The 16,785-nt window shown below is 59.2% G+C and overlaps 1 protein-coding gene across 4 annotated transcripts; it reads left to right on the top strand.

The window, feature by feature from the left end:
- Positions 1-3,538: 3,538 nt before the first annotated feature.
- Positions 3,539-13,082, top strand: TEX29 (testis expressed 29). Of its 4 annotated transcripts, none has more exons than XM_004577612.3 (5): positions 3,539-3,641; positions 3,750-3,824; positions 5,721-5,831; positions 10,072-10,141; positions 12,869-13,082. In XM_004577612.3, the coding sequence occupies exons 2-5, from the start codon at positions 3,767-3,769 to the stop codon at positions 13,065-13,067; spliced, it is 438 nt and encodes a 145-aa protein (XP_004577669.3). In that variant the 5' UTR covers positions 3,539-3,641; positions 3,750-3,766; the 3' UTR covers positions 13,068-13,082. The 4 variants fall into 4 exon arrangements, with proteins under 4 accessions (XP_004577669.3, XP_058526553.1, XP_058526552.1 ...); XM_058670570.1 differs by having other exon boundaries at positions 3,583-3,641; positions 5,767-5,831; XM_058670569.1 differs by lacking the exons at positions 3,539-3,641; positions 3,750-3,824 and adding an exon at positions 5,213-5,323.
- The last annotated feature ends 3,703 nt before the right edge of the window (positions 13,083-16,785 follow it).

The following is a 16,785-nucleotide window of genomic DNA, read 5'->3' as shown; positions in this document are numbered from 1 at the left end:
CTGGGCAGCTGTATGAGTGATCGTACGATTAGCTTCTGGTTGGCCTGCAGACATTTCTGGTTTTACCTTGATGGAACTTGCCCTGACGGGTCAAGAGTTCTGGTTTCTCAGGAGTACTGGTGACAGTCTGCTAAGAAGTGAAGCAGTCAGACACCAGCTGTTTGGGGCTCAGGGATGGCCCAGGATGTGCCTGATCGTGGTGCTCAGGAGCTCCGTTACGGTGGGTTCCAAGACGTGCACTGCAGCCAAGCTGTACCTCAATTTTCTAACCGTAATCGTTGTCAAAGCCACCTGAGACACATCCTTTGCTTCCCATCCACCAGGGGTGCAGGCGGGTGGGGGGTGAACGTGACTCCCCTGGGGTCAGATGTGGGGAGGGGTGTGGCTCCCCTGCTGTTCACATGTCCCTGCATCCCCTGGCCTGGCTGCCCTCCTCCGCTGTCCCAAACAGTCCTTGACTTAGGTCAATTCCTGGTGAGAATGTGGAGCTCGCAGCCAGTCAAGGACTTCCTCTGTGCTTCTGCCCGCCCCTTGTGGGGTCCTCTCTGGGCAGTGGCATTTGCTGCTCCGTATGCCCCCAGTGATGCCCCAGTAATGCTCAGTGTGCCCCAGGGTGGCGGCGGGCAGGGTGGGTCTACTCCGTGGTGACAGTCAACAGCAGCCCAGTGTGTGTTGGGTACGTTCCTGTCTCGGCCACAGATCCACCTGCTTTGGGGACAGATGCCAGGGAGTCAGTGCAGGGCACAGCGTTTAAGCCACTCCCTCTCAGTCCTTCTGTGTTGATCAGAACAGGGGCCAGGGCCCCGAGGGGGGAGCATGGTGTGGGGTGCAGGGCAGATCTCCACTCATAGCCCTGGTCCCAACAGGATGCTCTGGGCACCCAGGGGTGGACATCAGCTTCTTGCAGGGCACAGCTCAGCTCCAGAACAGAACGGCGCCCAAGTGCTGGAGCACCACCCCCTGACACCACCGAAGTGACTGCCAGCAGCTGGGCAGGGAGTCCAGGCCGACCCCGGGGCTTGACAAGGCTGAGGGATGGGGCGCGGAGGGCAGGGGAGCCTGAGGACTGTCACTCATCCTGTCCAGTTCCAGGGTCCCAGGAGGTCACACCTGTTGCACTGAAAGTATCTTAGCTCTTGAAAAAATCTGCTTCCCTTCCAGCTCCATGCTAACGTCTGGGAAAGCAGTGGAAGGTGGCCCTAAGCCTTGGGCTCCTGCACCATGTGGGATGGTAAGAAGCTGCTGCCATTGTGCCATGGTGGGGGTGAACCAGCGGAGGGAAGCTTCTCTTTCACTGTGACCCTGCGTCTCATCAGCTGGCTCACTGCCCACATGGTGGCAGGAGCCGGGGCTCTGCCGAAGCTGAGTCCCTGTCGCCCCCAGCAGCAGGAAGCTGTGGCAGAGAGCAGAGCTGTGATGGAGCCCCGGGCGCTCCGGGCCAGGGCGGGATCCTGTCGCCCCAAGCCCTGCCTGGACTGCCTGTCTGCTGTGCATAGCCAGGCATGTGGGGAGTTGTCTCTGCTGTGTCCATGAGGACCATGGTAAGAGTGGGTACTGAAGGGTGCACTGGCCAGCGCAGCAAGGCAGAACTAGCAACACAGTCCCGGGAAGCAGTGCCTCCTCCCAGGTCGTTTCCCTCTCTAGATGGCCGCAGTGGCCAAAGCCAGGAGCCGAGAGTCTCCTCTGGCTCTCCCAAGGACCCGAGCCATGGCAGGGAGCAGCCAGGGCTTGAACCAGTCCCCAAGTGGGGTGCCGCTCTGCGGACAGCAGCTCTGCTTGCTCTACTCTGTGGCAGACAGACCAGGGGCCTCCTTGACCCCCAGGACCCCAGAACGTCAGCATCTGGATCTGCGGGAATCTTAAGAGTGATACAGGAAGAGGGGCCACCAAGGGCAGCCCTGAGTCGGGGGGACTCTGTCTGGGGCTGCAGCAGGCACCTGGGGGACCCGACCCAGACCGGCCAGGAGCCACCTGTCGGCCCAGAGCTCACGTCCGGTACTCCTCCTTGTTGACTGCAGGAGGGGAATGGGAGCCTCCAAGCTCCCTAGGGCCAGGCCTGGCTGTCTGTAGAAACCTACCCCTGCGGAGTGTACCACTGGCAGCCCAGACTGAGTGAGCCAGCGTCCCCAGCAACCGCTGCACATCTCAGGCCATTGTTGGGAGAGGCTGCTGGGCACGGCAGCTGCCCCAGGCTGTTGGAGGGCCAGGAAGTCCTGGGAGGCGGCCGAGACAGGCTTGCTGCACGAGGCTTTGGGCCAAGGGTGCAAAGGGTGGCTGGGGTGCTCATGAGGAGACGTGGGCTCTGGGCAGACTCTGAGAGCTGGCACCAGTGGCACCTCGTCCCGGGGCAGAGGGCACCATATCCTCTGGGACTGTTGGGGCCCTGGGGGACCACATGGGGCATCCTGAAAGGGTACTCATGTTGAATAAAAACAGCAGCCACTGGTCGGGCAGACCTGCCACACACATGGAACATGCGTGAGTGACAACGGCAGACACAGCCCGAACGGGATCACCTGCCTGGCCAGGCTGCTTATCTCTAAGCTGACTGGGTGCTTAAAGCAGCTCTCCCCTCTGGAGCTTGAGGCAGAGTTTCTGCAGTGTGAGGGGAGCTGTGTGTGCCCCCGAGGACGTCTGTTGTCCTTCTAGTTCCAGTCAGAACAGTAGACGTGTTTGAGGGTAGAAGGGTTCATCTCTGGCCACAGGCACTGGCTGTGACATTGCATCCTAGAGGAGATGATTCTGCTCCTGTGGCTAGGCCACCTGCTGGCCCAGCGTCCTCACCATAGACAGAGACCCCTGTCCCGTGTGGGCTCTCCAGGCCAGTCCTGACTCTGCACTTCTGCTGGCCCCACTCCCAGCACAGCACTGATGGATGAGGAAGGGTCCCCGGCAGACGAGCTGCTGTTACGGGTTGAACAGGACCCATCAGCGGGACAGGGGCTTCAGGGGCTTCAGCCTGACATCTTGGCACGGCTGCTTCGTGGTCTGGGGGTGGGGGCTACCAAGAATGCTGCCCGGGCCATGTGCTATGCTTCCTGGTCACCCCGCCCCTTGACCTTCTCTCTCCCTCCATCCCTGTCAGTAAGCCGGCCTCTCCCCTGCATGCAGACAGCTGCCCCTGAAGGGGTGTGACTGCTTTCACCTCCTGGGTGGGGTACTTGTGCGTCCCCCCTCACCTCCACACTGCAGCCTGACCCATGGCACCCAGGGCCCCCGCAGCCTTGGCAATGGCTGCCTCCTGCACTGTCTCAGATGGGCTCTGCCGCCTGCTGCGTGGACAGTTCCCTGCCTCAGCCCCCGCCTGGCACTGGTCCATGTGTCTCCCCCAGGAGACGGCACTTTGTATGTCTGCCATTCCTCTGTAGGCGTGCTAAAAGGAAAGGCGTGGGGAGGAACGTGGGCAGAGCTCGCTCGGATGGCTGCAGCCAGCACCAGCGGGCTCTCCCACTTGAACCAGGAAAGCCCTCTGACCTTGTGGGGCTGTATGACATCACAGTGGGCAGGGCTGGAAGCATGCTCCATTGGCCTGAACTGTGGATGGGAGGAGGTGGTCAGTTTCCTGTTTTAGTTGAGAGGGTTGTTCCCCCACCTGGGATTCAGTGCAGGAGAGAGAACCCCCAGGCACAAATGAGGGGCAGGTGGGCTGCCAGGCAGCCCTGTCGCTAGGCTGAGGAAGGGCCCCTCATCTCTGCTGTGGGCACCCTGCCGTGTACTCAGCCCCGTGCGTGTGTGTGTGTGTCTTCCAGATCCTGCCTGAACCACTATGAGGTACGCGCCGGAGATGAAGAAGTCACCACCACATGTGCTGAAGAAATTTGCAGGTGACTGGGGCAGCACGGGGTGCCCACCTTGGCTGGCGGCCGAGGATTTGGGCTGACCCTTGGGCCTCTGTCCCCAGTGAGGAAGGGCCAGAAGATGGACTCGGAGCAGCTCCCAAGGGTCTTTGGCGATGTGGGGATTGCCCCTGCGAGGGCTGCCTGTATTTTCATGAAGGAGCCATGGCACTTGCCTTCCAGCCCTGCTCTGTGGGAGCCGAGCCCCTTGGGGCCCAGTGTGTGTCACATGGTTTGTCCTCCAGCCTCAGCCCTGGTGGGAATGTGTGTGTTCAATGCGGTGGTTTGCAAATAGTTCCTCTGTCACTATACATGGGGTCCCCCCCCCCACCAGGGAGCAGGCACCTGCCTGGGCAGAAGACCCCTAGGGAGAACGCTGATACTTCCAGAATGCATGAGATGGGGCTGGGCTGGGTTGGTGGCCAAGGAGTCATGGAGAGGGGCTGAATGTGCCCGCCTTGCTTCCCAGGGTGCTGGCCACGGAGAGAGTGTTTATGGTGAAGGTTCTAGGTGCTGCAGGGTGGGTGTTGTTGAAGGTGCAAGCAGGAGGCCTTGGCCACCTTGGTGCTGGGGTGGGACGGACAGGCTTGTCTGTCCACCTGAGCAGGGTTGCTGGAGTCAGGCAGAAGGGGCCACCTCACGGTTGGCAGGTGCACCAGAGTCCTGCCTGAACTATTTCCTGATACAGACCATCCCTCCGCCCAGTTCTGACCAGTGGGGTTCTTGGGTGCTGCCCGTTTAGACGGGAGACACAGCTGCATGGCAGCTGGCACCACTGCCGGTGGCAGCAGCCACTCCCTCATGGGTCACCGTGACCTGGCACAGCTGGGCCCCTCTGGACCAGGTGTCTGTGATGTTGTAGATCTGGGTCTGCCAGGTCCTGCTAAGTCCCTGAGTGACCCCCTTCCAATGGATCCAGACCTGTAGCCCCTTTGGTGGCAACCTTGGCCCCCTTGCCAGCTCCTCTCACTGCCCCCCACATTTCCCTCTGGGTCCTTGTTCAGCTTGGATGTGGGGAGCTTGCAGTGAAAGTCAGAGGTGTCCCTGGCCTATGACGCCCATGGGAAGTGCACAGGGACACAGCCTGGGGCTCAGGGGCAAGGGCTTACGGAGGCCAGGGAGCAGCGTGCAGGCTATGCTCGCTGCCCCGGCCATCCTGCTTGGTGGTTCCAGGATGGGACCCACATGGTGGTTTCTGTGGCGGTTGGCAGCACCTCCAGAAAGCAGGGTTCCTCTCTGGGGTGACTGAGCTTAGAACCCTGCTCCTCACCAAGGCCCCCCAGGCCTGGTCCCTGCATCAATTCCTCCCTGCTCCGCGGTCACAATGCCGTGGCGGAACCCGGGCTGGGCATTCCAAGGGAGTGCTAGTGGCTCAGAGGGGCCTGTAGGCACCTCTCCCTGCTCACCTGCCAGACCGGAAGGACCTGGGTCAATCCCCTCACCACCACGTGGGCATCACCAGGTGCCGAGTCCTTCAATGGGAGGAGGTGTGCTGGCTACCCCTTTTACACGGTGGCCGCAGCAGACCACGCAAGGTGGGCAAGCTGGCAGGGTGGGGCAGGGTCATGTCTGCAAGGCTGAACAGACAGGACTGGTGTACCTCTTTGCTTTCTCTGTCCCTGCAAATGTGGCCTGAACAGACAGAGAGGGAGGTAAGGAGACCCCGGTGTGGTACCCTGGGTCCCCGTGGAGTGTGTGTTGGGGGTGTGGGTGGGGGAGGGGAGGGCCCAACTCGCACTCTGCAATCAGCACTGAGCTGTTTGCAGGGACAGAGTGGGGCCAGTGTGTCATGCTTAAAATGACAACCATATGACAACCATATAGCCCCCAGGGACTGCCCCAGGTGGGACCTGAGCCCCACCCTGTCCTTGCATGTCCCCACAGTGTGTGACATCCCGCTGTATGACATCTGTGACTACAATGTCTCCAGGGACCGCTGCAAGGAGCTGGGCTGCTGCTTCTACAAGGGTGTCTGCTACGAGAAGGCTGTTCCCAGTGAGTGCCCTCCCATCAGGATTTCTGCTGTCCACGGGCTAAGGCTGCCCAGGGACTCTTAAGTGTGTCTGAGATGGGGGAGCATCCTGGGACACCAAGATGGCACCCCACATCCCTTGGGGCCCAAGAGCACCTGGATGGGTCAGAGGGAGCTGAGGTGGCACCCTCCAGGTGGAGAGCTGCTTCCAGCTGAAGGCCCTTTCCCCACTCTTCCAAAGTGGTGCCACCCATGGCAAGTCTGCTGTGGTGTGCCAGAGTCCATGTACCCCGCAGCCTCTCCAGCTGGTATAGGGGCTAGGAGAGGCCATCTTGCTGTGCTCTGGATCACAACTCCCTAAGAGGGGATGGTGATGCCGGGCACCTATGCCTGTGCTTAAAGGCCAGCTGTGTGTGGGTGTGTGTCTGCAGAAAACGCCATGGGAGCCCTGGGACTGGTTTTCAGTTGGGTTACTTGTTGTCAGTTGGGTTACCCACCGTCAGTTGGTTTACCTGCTGACAGTTGAGTTAGAGGTCAGTTGGACTGGCTGTTAGTTGGGTTAGCTGTCCGTTGGGTTGCTATCAGTTGGGTTGCTATCAGTTGGGCTGGCTGTCAGTTGGGTTGGCTGTCAGCTGGGTTGGCTGTTAGTTGGGTTGCTTTCAGTTGGGTTGCTACTTTGTTGAGTTGGGGAGCAGCTTGTGTGTTCTGGATATTAGGACTTCATCAGTAACACGGAGTTTGCAAATCCTTTCATCTTTTGGTCATTGGCACTTTCATTTTTCTTAAGATTTATTTCTTTATTTGAAAGGCTGAGAGACAGCAGTGTGTGTGTGCGCACTGGTTCACCCCTCAGATGCCTGCCATGCTGGGTGGGACTGAGCCAGGCCCTTGCCAGGAACCCTGAACTCCACTGGGGTCTCCCATGTAGGTGACAGGGGCCAAATGCTTGGTGGCTTTCCTCTGTGTTTTAGGCAGTGAGCCTGATCAGAAGTGGAGCAGCTGGAACATGAACCAGTGTTACCATGGGATGTAGGCATCTGCATGCTGGCTTAACCAGCCACACCACAGCACCATCCGATCTTCGTCTGCTGGGCGTGTCCTCTGGGGGCATGTCCTGCTGGCGGGGTTGAGGTTCTGGTTTGGGAGGCTACACTCCCTCCCACCATCCCACCTGAATTCACCTGCTGGGTGTGTGCTCTGAGGGCATTTTCACCTGGATGTGCCATCTGTTGTTTCTGCCAGAGCAGTTTGTGGTTTGGTGGCGCAAATAGGCTCAGTCGAAGACTGAGACCACCAACACCCTCCAAGAGGTGGCTAGCCATAGCTCCTGTAATTACAGTTTTGGTCCACTTGGAGTTAATCTTTATATATGGTTCAAGGAGGGCTTCATCTTTTGCATGTGGATGTACAGTTGGTTAAGCAACTTGATCTAGTGTGTGTGTATGTTAAAATGATTAATTATTTGCTTGAAAAGCAGAGTGGTGAGAGAGAGAGGGAGAGACAAAGACCCGTCTTCCATCTGCTGCTCGCTCCCCAGATGGCCGCCTTGGCCAGGGCTGGATGCAGCTGCAGCTGGGAGCTCCATGCAGGACTCTCACGTGTGGCAGGGTCGAAGCACTTGGGTCATCTGGGCTGCTCTTTCAAATATGTTAGCAGGCAGCTGGTCACACCGGCGCACATTGGGAGCAATGCCTTGCGTGCTTTGCCATGGCATCGGGCCCTGAACATGGCATCAGATTCCCCACTGAGTTGGTACCGCTGTTGGAAATTGATTTCTCAGCTCTCAGTTCTGTCCCTTGCATCAGCGTCGGCACTTAGCCAGGGTCATGCAGTCTCCTTCCTTTGTTAAGATTCAAGTTAGAGAGAGGGGCCCGAGGACATGAGTCATCCTCTACTGCAGGCCGTCAGCAGGGAGCTGGGTTGGAAGTGAAGTGGCCAGGACCCAAACTTGGGTGTCTGGCACTGCAGGCCATTATGCCAGTCCCACAACTGGGTTTCTAATACTGATGTCATTTATGGCAGCACTGCGGGACTGCTGTTGGTGATTCTGTAGCATTCTCTGTTTCGAGGATCTTGCCACCTATCACAGAGGCCATCTTCCACCTCCCTTCCCTAGTCAGAATGACTGTGGCATGCTGGCTGGCTGTGTTCCGCGGCTGCAACTTCTGGCACAGCAGGCAGAGCCCTGGGCTTGCTCCTGGTCTGGTCTGCCCATCACTGTGGGTTTCTGTGTGTGCACCTGATGGAAGCTCTTTCCTCTCCTCCAGGTGTTGTGTGTGCTCCTGGGTGTGGTCTGACTCTCGCTGCTTGCTGGGCCCTACCAAGGTGCCCGCTGTCCCTCTGCTGTCAGGCTAGCGTCCCCTTCCTCCTCGAGGTATGTCTGAGTGGGGCAGTGTTCCCTGGCAGGGCAGCCTTTCTGTGTGCCTTATCTGTCTTGGGGCTTCTGGCTGTGGCCTTGGGTCTCGCCTGGGTGTGGCGTGTCACTTCCATCCTCGCCTTTGCTCTGTCCATCTGTGACACACTTCTGGTAAGAGCTGCTAACGGTGGGTCCATGTTGATAGGAGGCTGTTCCCATTGGTTCACCAGCATTTGAGGGGCAGAGACATAGAGAGAGAGAGAGAGAGAAGCACTTACAGGCTTTCCTACCTGCTGGCACACTTCCCACACACTGGCCGCAGCTCTGCAGTCAGTCCAGGGTTGGGGTCTCATTCCAGGTCCGCATGTGACATGAATGCAGCTGTCTGGGCTCCCAGGCTCTGCACTGGGAGGAGCTGAGAGCTGAGGGCCAGAGCTGGGCATGAGTTGGGGGGCAGGACCCGAGGGACCGTCCCAGGTTCATGTCCAGCTGCAATGCCAGCATTTCCTCCACCTGCTGCTGGACTTCTAGACTTGGAGATGTCTCAGCTTGAGGGGCAGGCTGCCATGGGGGCTCCTCATGGGCTCTGTCTCTCAGCTTGGGAAGGCAGTTGGGGCCGCCACAGAGCGGGGCAGAGAGGTGAGTGTTAGCTTCCTTGTTCGCCGGTGACGCAGAGGTGCTGCTCCGGGCAGCGAGCCCTGCGTCTGGGGCCCCACTGCACAGGTTCGGTCGGTTTTGTTTCTGTTGCCACCATCAGCATTGGTGATAATGCACGCTGCTGGGTGTTACGTGTGTGGTGGCACATGGCAATGTGTTGGGAGTGTGTTGGGAGAGCCCAGCGCCAGCTGCTTGTGTGGGCTGGCTCCAAGTGGGCACTGATGTGTGCTTGAGAACATGGACTCGCACAGAATGGAGAGCTGGGCAGGTGAGGCTCGCCTGCCTCTTCCAGGTGGGACCCAGGCATGTTATGTGATCTGCTGGCCCCACACCACACCTCGCACGGCTTCTCCACGCTGAATGACAAGTCGCCCCAAACCTAGGAGTCTGCAAAAGACCAGTCCTCAGGGCGTAACTTGAGTCTCACGGACTTGCACTCTGGGGTCACCCAAGGCTCCCGAAACCCCAGGCCTGACCATATGTGAGCCTACGGGAGGTGGAGGAGGGCTGGTCACCGAGGCAGCAGCAGGCTGACTGGCTCGCTGGGCCTGGCCTGAGACCCGACCATCACACACAGCCGAGCTTGCTCTGCTCTGGCCCCACCCTGGCGAGCTTGCAAGCATGAACTCCTGCCCCATCATTGGCCCCAGCTGCATGAGTGATCCCAGCGGCTGTGTCACCTCCCCTGGGAGCTGGCTGGCCTCACCGCCCACTTCCAGCCTCAATTTAGCTCCCTGGTGAAGTTCTCGAAGCCCTGGAGATGGGCCGAGGAGGAGTGGGACAGCCATCACCACTCCTGGAACGCGCTGGGGTGTGTGGCTTACCTGTATGAACCCTGTCCGCGTGGAATGCGTACGGAGTCCAGACAGACCACCGCCAGCCGGCTGGGGCTGTGGGGGTGGGACCGCCCTCAAAGGGAGATTTGGGGGAGACAAGGGCAATTGGGCTGGGAATCCTGGGTCCTTCTGGGTGACATTGTCCTTCCCTGCAGCTGTAGGTGGCATCTGCCTGCCTGTGAGGGCCCTGCCCGGGGGCTGAGGGGCAGGGCAGGTGGGGTAGGCAGCAGTGGGTCAAGGGCGTCTGTCTCAGTCTTCTTCCCAGTGACTTGGGGGGGGTGTTCTCTGGGTTGCTGGGTGAGCAGGGCCTGTAGCCCATGCTTGGATGTAGGGTCGCCCTTTGCTCCCTGTTTCTGCGTGAGTCTTGGATGTGCAGCAAAGGCCACTCAGAGCACCCGCACCCGCCTGTCTCAGTTTATGTGCAGATCTTCTCTGCCTTGATTGTCCTCATCGCTGGGGCCTTCATCATCACCATCATCTACAGGTGGGTTCTCACTGAGCATGTCAGCCATGCATGGCCATGGCCCACTCCTGAAATGCGCAAACTCCCTGGTGACGTGGCTACTGTCATTTGGTGCAGCTGCGAGAGAGCACCTGGCTGGGGTGTGCTGTGAGCCCTGCGCTGTGTGGGATCCAGGAACCATGTGCTAAGGGCTAGGCTGAGCTGTGGGCTGTGTGCTGAGCTGTGTGCTGAGCTGTGTGCTGTGTGCTGTGTGCTGAGCTGTGTGCTGTGTGCTGTGTGCTGAGCTGTGTGCTAAGGGCTGTGCTCAGCTGTGTGCTGTGTGCTGAGCTGTGTGCTGTGTGCTGTGTGCTGAGCTGTGTGCTGTGGGCTGTGCTGTGTGCTGTGTGCTGTGTGCTGAGTTGTGTGCTAAGGGCTGTGCTCAGCTGTGTGCTGTGTGCTGAGCTGTGTGCTGTGTGCTGTGGGCTGTGTGCTGAGCTATGTGCTAAGGGCTGTGCTGAGCTGTGTGCTGTGTGCTGAGCTGTGGGCTGTGTGCTGAGCTGTGGGCTGTGTGCTGTGAGCTGTGTGCTGTGAGCTGAGCTGTGAGCTGTGTGCTGTGAGCTGAGCTGTGGGCTGTGTGCTGAGCTGTGGGCTGTGTGCTGTGAGCTGAGCTGTGTGCTGTGTGCTGTGAGCTGAGCTGTGTGCTGTGGGCTGAGCTGTGGGCTGAGCTGTGGGCTGAGCTGTGTGCTGTGAGCTGTGGGCTGTGTGCTGTGAGCTGAGCTGTGAGCTGTGTGCTGTGAGCTGAGCTGTGTGCTGAGCTGTGTGCTGTGTGCTGTGAGCTGAGCTGTGGGCTGAGCTGTGGGCTGAGCTGTGTGCTGTGAGCTGTGTGCTGTGAGCTGAGCTGTGTGCTGTGAGCTGTGTGCTGTGAGCTGTGGGCTGTGTGCTGTGAGCTGAGCTGTCTGCTGAGCTGTGTGCTGTGTGCTGTGAGCTGAGCTGTGTGCTGTGAGCTGTGGGCTGAGCTGTGTGCTGTGAGCTGTGTGCTGTGAGCTGAGCTGTGTGCTGAGCTGTGTGCTGTGTGCTGTGAGCTGAGCTGTGGGCTGAGCTGTGGGCTGAGCTGTGTGCTGTGTTCTGTGGGCTGTGAGCTGAGCTGTGTGCTGTGAGCTGTGTGCTGTGAGCTGAGTTGTGTGCTGTGAGCTGCGCTGTGGGCTGAGCTGTGTGCTGTGAGCTGTGGGCTGTGAGCTGAGCTGTGTGCTGTGAGCTGTGGGCTGTGTGCTGTGAGCTGAGCTGTGGGCTGAGCTGTGGGCTGAGCTGTGTGCTGTGAGCTGTGGGCTGTGAGCTGAGCTGTGTGCTGTGAGCTGTGTGCTGTGAGCTGAGCTGTGTACTGTGAGCTGTGTGCTGTGGGCTGAGCTGTGTGCTGTGTGCTGTGAGCTGAGCTGTGAGCTGTGTGCTGTGAGCTGAGCTGTGTGCTGTGAGCTGAGCTGTGGGCTGAGCTGTGAGCTGAGCTGTGTGCTGTGAGTTGTGGGCTGTTAGCTGAGCTGTGTGCTGAGCTGTGTGCTGTGTGCTGTGAGCTGAGCTGTGGGCTGAGCTGTGTGCTGTGAGCTGTGGGCTGAGCTGAGCTGTGGGCTGAGCTGTGAGCTGTGTGCTGTGAGCTGAGCTGTGGGCTGAGCTGTGTGCTGTGTGCTGTGAGCTGAGCTGGGGGCTGAGCTGTGGGCTGAGCTGTGTGCTGTGTGCTGTGGGCTGAGCTGTGTGCTGTGAACTGTGGGCTGTGAGCTGAGCTGTGTGCTGTGAGCTGAGCTGTGAGCTGTGTGCTGTGAGCTGTGTGCTGTGAGCTGAGCTGTGTGCTGTGTGCTGTGAGCTGAGCTGTGAGCTGTGTGCTGTGAGCTGAGCTGTGAGCTGTGTGCTGTGAGCTGAGCTGTGTGCTGTGTGCTGTGAGCTGAGCTGTGAGCTGAGCTGTGTGCTGTGGGCTGAGCTGTGTGCTGTGTGCTGTGAGCTGAGCTGTGTGCTGTGGGCTGAGCTGTGAGCTGAGCTGTGAGCTGAGCTGTGTGCTGTGGGCTGAGCTGTGAGCTGAGCTGTGAGCTGAGCTGTGAGCTGTGTGCTGTGGGCTGAGCTGTGAGCTGTGTGCTGTGTGCTGTGAGCTGAGCTGTGTGCTGTGTGCTGTGAGCTGAGCTGTGAGCTGTGTGCTGTGAGCTGAGCTGTGAGCTGTGAGCTGTGAGCTGTGTGCTGTGAGCTGTGTGCTGTGTGCTGTGGGCTGAGCTGTGAGCTGTGTGCTGTGAGCTGAGCTGTGTGCTGTGTGCTGTGAGCTGAGCTGTGAGCTGTGAGCTGTGAGCTGTGTGCTGTGAGCTGAGCTGTGTGCTGTGTGCTGTGAGCTGAGCTGTGAGCTGTGAGCTGTGAGCTGTGAGCTGTGAGCTGAGCTGTGAGCTGTGAGCTGTGAGCTGTGAGCTGTGAGCTGTGAGCTGTGTGCTGAGCTGTGAGCTGTGAGCTGTGAGCTGTGAGCTGTGAGCTGTGTGCTGTGGGCTGAGCTGTGAGCTGAGCTGTGTGCTGAGCTGTGAGCTGTGAGCTGTGAGCTGTGTGCTGAGCTCAACTATAACTGGTGCTCAAATGGAATGTGAATACTGCATGCTTAATGGGCCACGTCCCGGTGCAGGCCCCAGGTGACAGTTCCTCAGGCGCAGCACCAGACAGGAAGAGGTGTGTCCCGCTGTGCAGTGTGCGTGTTCACAGCCGCATACGCCTCCGGGGGCGGGCAATGTGGTAAATTCCTGCTTCCCTCAGAGTGGTCCAGCAGAGCAGGAGGGAGAAGGAGGCTGCCACGGAGGTCACCCTGGTGTCCAAGAGCAGTGAGAAGCCTGAGACGGTTCCATCTTGGGGCGAGCCCGAGCCGCAGCCTATGATTCAGTCCCCCGAGGCGGACGAAGACCAGACCGGTAGGAGAGCTGCCCAGTGCTGTGACTACCGACCACGTGACCTCTGACCTGACCCCTCCTCCTGTGACCTCCAACTCTGCCTGCCTCCCAGCGAAAGCCTTGGCTGTGGCTGCAGCTTGGGCCAAATGCTGTCCCTTGCCCCTGGGAGTACTCAGTGATGGGGGGTCCTGGCAGAGCCATCAGGGTGTGGCCTGGGCCAGGCCAAGAGGCCAGCAGACCATGAGATGGCCGATGAGGGCTGTTGGGGGGCCCACAGGATGTGCAGGCAGGCAGGGGTCATCTCTGGAGGCCCTGGGCATTGCATGCGTCAATAGCACCCCTGCTCTGTCCTCCTGTTCCCCTTGTTTCCCCAATCCAGGCACCGCGACAGTCTCAGGGGATGAGACCTCCACCAATGACTGAGGCGTGGGGGGTTGGCTGCCAGGAGCGGCTGCTGGGCCCACCCAGGATGAGGGGCAGCCACTGCCCCACGAGAGAAAATAAAGGTATTTTGCAAAGAGCGTCTCCTCTGCTGCCTCCTTGGCCATTGGCAAGTTTCATCCGGGGAAGAGAAAGTATGTGGACGAGTTTATGACATTGGCCTTCAGGGGCACTGTGGTCCCCAGCATGCGTCCCATAGCGGCTCTTGTGTACACACTGGCCAGCTTTCCAGAGGACAGGCTCCTGGACACGGAGCGGCGGAGATCCTCGGGTCTGGGGACTGGGCTGTGTTAGAGGGTCCCCAGCAGCCCCAGGCCTGAGGGACAGCTGCCCACCCCCACTCACTCTGCACCCAGGGTGCGGCTGCCCTCCACCCCAACCTCTGCACCCGGGGGGCGGCTGCCCCGTCTCTGCTGCACGGATGTCACTCTGCAGGATGTCCTGCGCCCAGCTGGACACAGCCCCTGCAGCCCCGAGGCTGGGCTGGGAACGGGCAGCACACCTCTGCCCCCTTCCAGCCTTAGGCAGGGCGAGAGGATGAGGTATTAGCATCCAAGTACCAAAACTGGCGTGAGAGACTCCCTGGTTTCCAGAAGCCCAAGTTGTAAATAAACTGTGCACGGGGATGGCTTTGGATGCAGGCTGACTATGTGCTGAGACGTGCATGCTGAGGGCCAGGACTGCTCAAGCGCGAGGGCCTGGGTGTATGCATGGGTCAAAAACTGGGGAACTGATATCCAGTTGTACTCACTGACCACACCACAGCAGTGAGTCCACCAGGAGCCACGGGCTCTGGACAGACAGTCCCTGGGCGGGGCCTGAGGCTGGACCAGCTCCATGCTGACTTAGCAGGGAGTGCCCCACCCTGGGAGGCCGGGTGAGGGGGAGGAGCCCCAGGGTGGGGCTCCAGGAAGTCAGGCCCCAGCTGGGCCCCTGGGGAGAGCAGGGTTTGCAGGAGTGAGGGAGGCAGAGCCACATGGGTCTGTTGGGCAAGATGGCTTCCAGATGGGTCTGTTGGGAAGATGGCTTCCAGCTGTGTCTGTTGGAGTGGGAAGCCCAGGGGGCAGTGGGCAGCAGCAATGGTGCCTGCCTCTCCCACAGACCCCTCAGGACCCAGTACCACACCCATTGAGCAGTGGACTGAGTGGACCAGCATGCTGGCCGAGGTCCTGGTGGCTGCATGGAGGAGGTGATGCGAGGTTGTCCTGCATGTATAACCCATGGCAGGCAGGACTCTTCCAGGAGCCTAAGGAGGTGGCCCCTTCTACAGTCTAGCCCATGGTTCCCTGCTTCCCTCTTGGTCACCTCACAAAGCTATGCGTGGTACTGGCCTGCAGCTGGGCTGTGGCTTGCACCTGCGAGTGCCCTCAGCTGGCCCACTTGGCACAGCCGTTGCCTGTCCTGGAGTTCACAGGCGAGTTACAGAGGGTAAGGAGGGTGGCACCCCCACAAACCAGCTATCTGCAGGAGCTCTGAAGGCGTTCCTCGGGCCCCTGTGGCCAGCTCCCACCCTCCAGCCTCTCCTATTGCACCCCAGTCCATTCATAAGCCCTGCAGGTGGCTAGCTTTTTCCTGTATCAGGCACACGCGCCTGGCTTTATCCACATGCCCTTGGTGTGTACGGCCTGTTCTGCCTGGATCTGCTTCTGTGTTGTCGTTGGTGTGTGTGACCATGACTCCTTCCTGTCCAGCAGGAGGTTCTCTCCCTGGTGGTGGGATCCTCGCACAGCATCTTGGCTTGCACCTGCTGCTTGACACTTGGTGGTCTCCAGGGTGGGGTGGTCGCAGGGGAGCCACCAAGAGCATTCCACGTGCTGGTGATGCGTCGACATGGGCTTGCCCTGCAGGTGTGAATACAGGATGGCAGGTGTGGACGAACCTTGCTCAACAACCCCCTCCTGCAGGCATCCTCACCAAGGCCTGCTGTGGGCGGGCTGTGAGGCTAGCTCCTGCACAGGCTGAGTGTCAGCCACCCACAGTGGTTTGTCTGCAGGTCCGTGGCCATTGGTGGCCATTTGGGGCGTGAACCTGTAGGTGGAGGACCTGTCTCTCTCGCTGCATAGCTCTCCCTTCCAGGTAAAAAAAATCTACTTTCAATTTTATAAACCATGTTCTTCTCCCTCTTAGGGTCTATAAGTTCTTTGCCTCCTTTGAGATCACAAAGATGTTGTTGTATATTTTGTTTCTAGGTGTTTGAGTGTGTCACCCTTTTTGTTTAGGTCTGTGACCAATATTGAGCTAGTTTTCCCATTTGTCACCGGTGAGTTGAAATTTGAGTCCAACACTAGCTTGTGGGTAGTTGGTGCTTCCGGCACATTCTCCAAAGCCTCACACCTGCTTTGAGGGTCAGGCACCCACGTTTCTGTGGTCCCTTCCAGCCTCCGACAGCGTGCTGCTTGGCGTTTGCCTGCCGCAGTGCAGCCCCACACTCCCGTCACCACGGCCCCGTGTGCAGGCTGATACAGTCCGTGTGATGCTCCCCAGCCCGGCTGAGGCTTTGGCAAGGTTTGCACTGGAGGGACTGCTTGGCACAGCAGGTTGGATCAGCGGCTAGAGTGATCTGTGAGCACAGCGTGCGGCCCCATGTCCCACATTGTCTGAGCAGAATTGGTTGTGTTCAGCACATCCTACACACCTGTTTCTCCGAGTTGGTCGTGTTCGGCACATGCATTGTGCTCACCTGTGCCTCCGAGTTGGTCATGAGGTGAGGCAGGGATCCGTGCGGGGGGTGATGCCAGCAGCAACCTCAGCCTCCATCTGGGGGAGGGGAGTCGAGGCTCAGGGGACCCTCATAGCTGATCCGGAAGTGGGAGCCCAGCCAGTGTTCAGATGTGAGTAACTACATCCAAGAGCTCAGTGGTCGGCTCAGCCTCACATGGGAAATAGAGAACAGAGTCTATGTTAAGAACCCAAATGATGCTTAATCCTTCGGAGCTGCCGCTCCAGCATCCCAGGTGGGTTTAAGCCCTGGCTGCTCCACTTTCGATCCGGCTCTCTGATGATGGTCTGGGAAAGCAGCTAAAGACGGCCCAGGTGCGTGGACCCCTGCACCCATGAGAGACCCGGAAGAAGCTCCTGGCTCCTGGCTTCAGATCTGGTCAGCTCTGGCTGTTGCAGCCACCTGGGGAGTGAACCGGCGGATGGGAGATATTCTGACTCTGCCTTTGAAATACATGAACATTAAAAAAGAAATTGTAGGGATCTAAGATGTCATGGAGGTCTAGAAGGAGAGGACAGAATAGCACAGAACTAAACATCTGAAATAACGGCTAGGTTTTTCAGATCTGGTTGGAGCGGTAAACCAACCCCACAGGTGCTGGCAGGAGAGAGATCCCCGCGCTCCCA

This window comes from Ochotona princeps, chromosome 12 (assembly GCF_030435755.1).
Source record: "Ochotona princeps isolate mOchPri1 chromosome 12, mOchPri1.hap1, whole genome shotgun sequence".
NCBI lineage: Eukaryota > Metazoa > Chordata > Mammalia > Lagomorpha > Ochotonidae > Ochotona > Ochotona princeps.
This window is presented reverse-complemented; position numbering and strand designations above follow the sequence as displayed.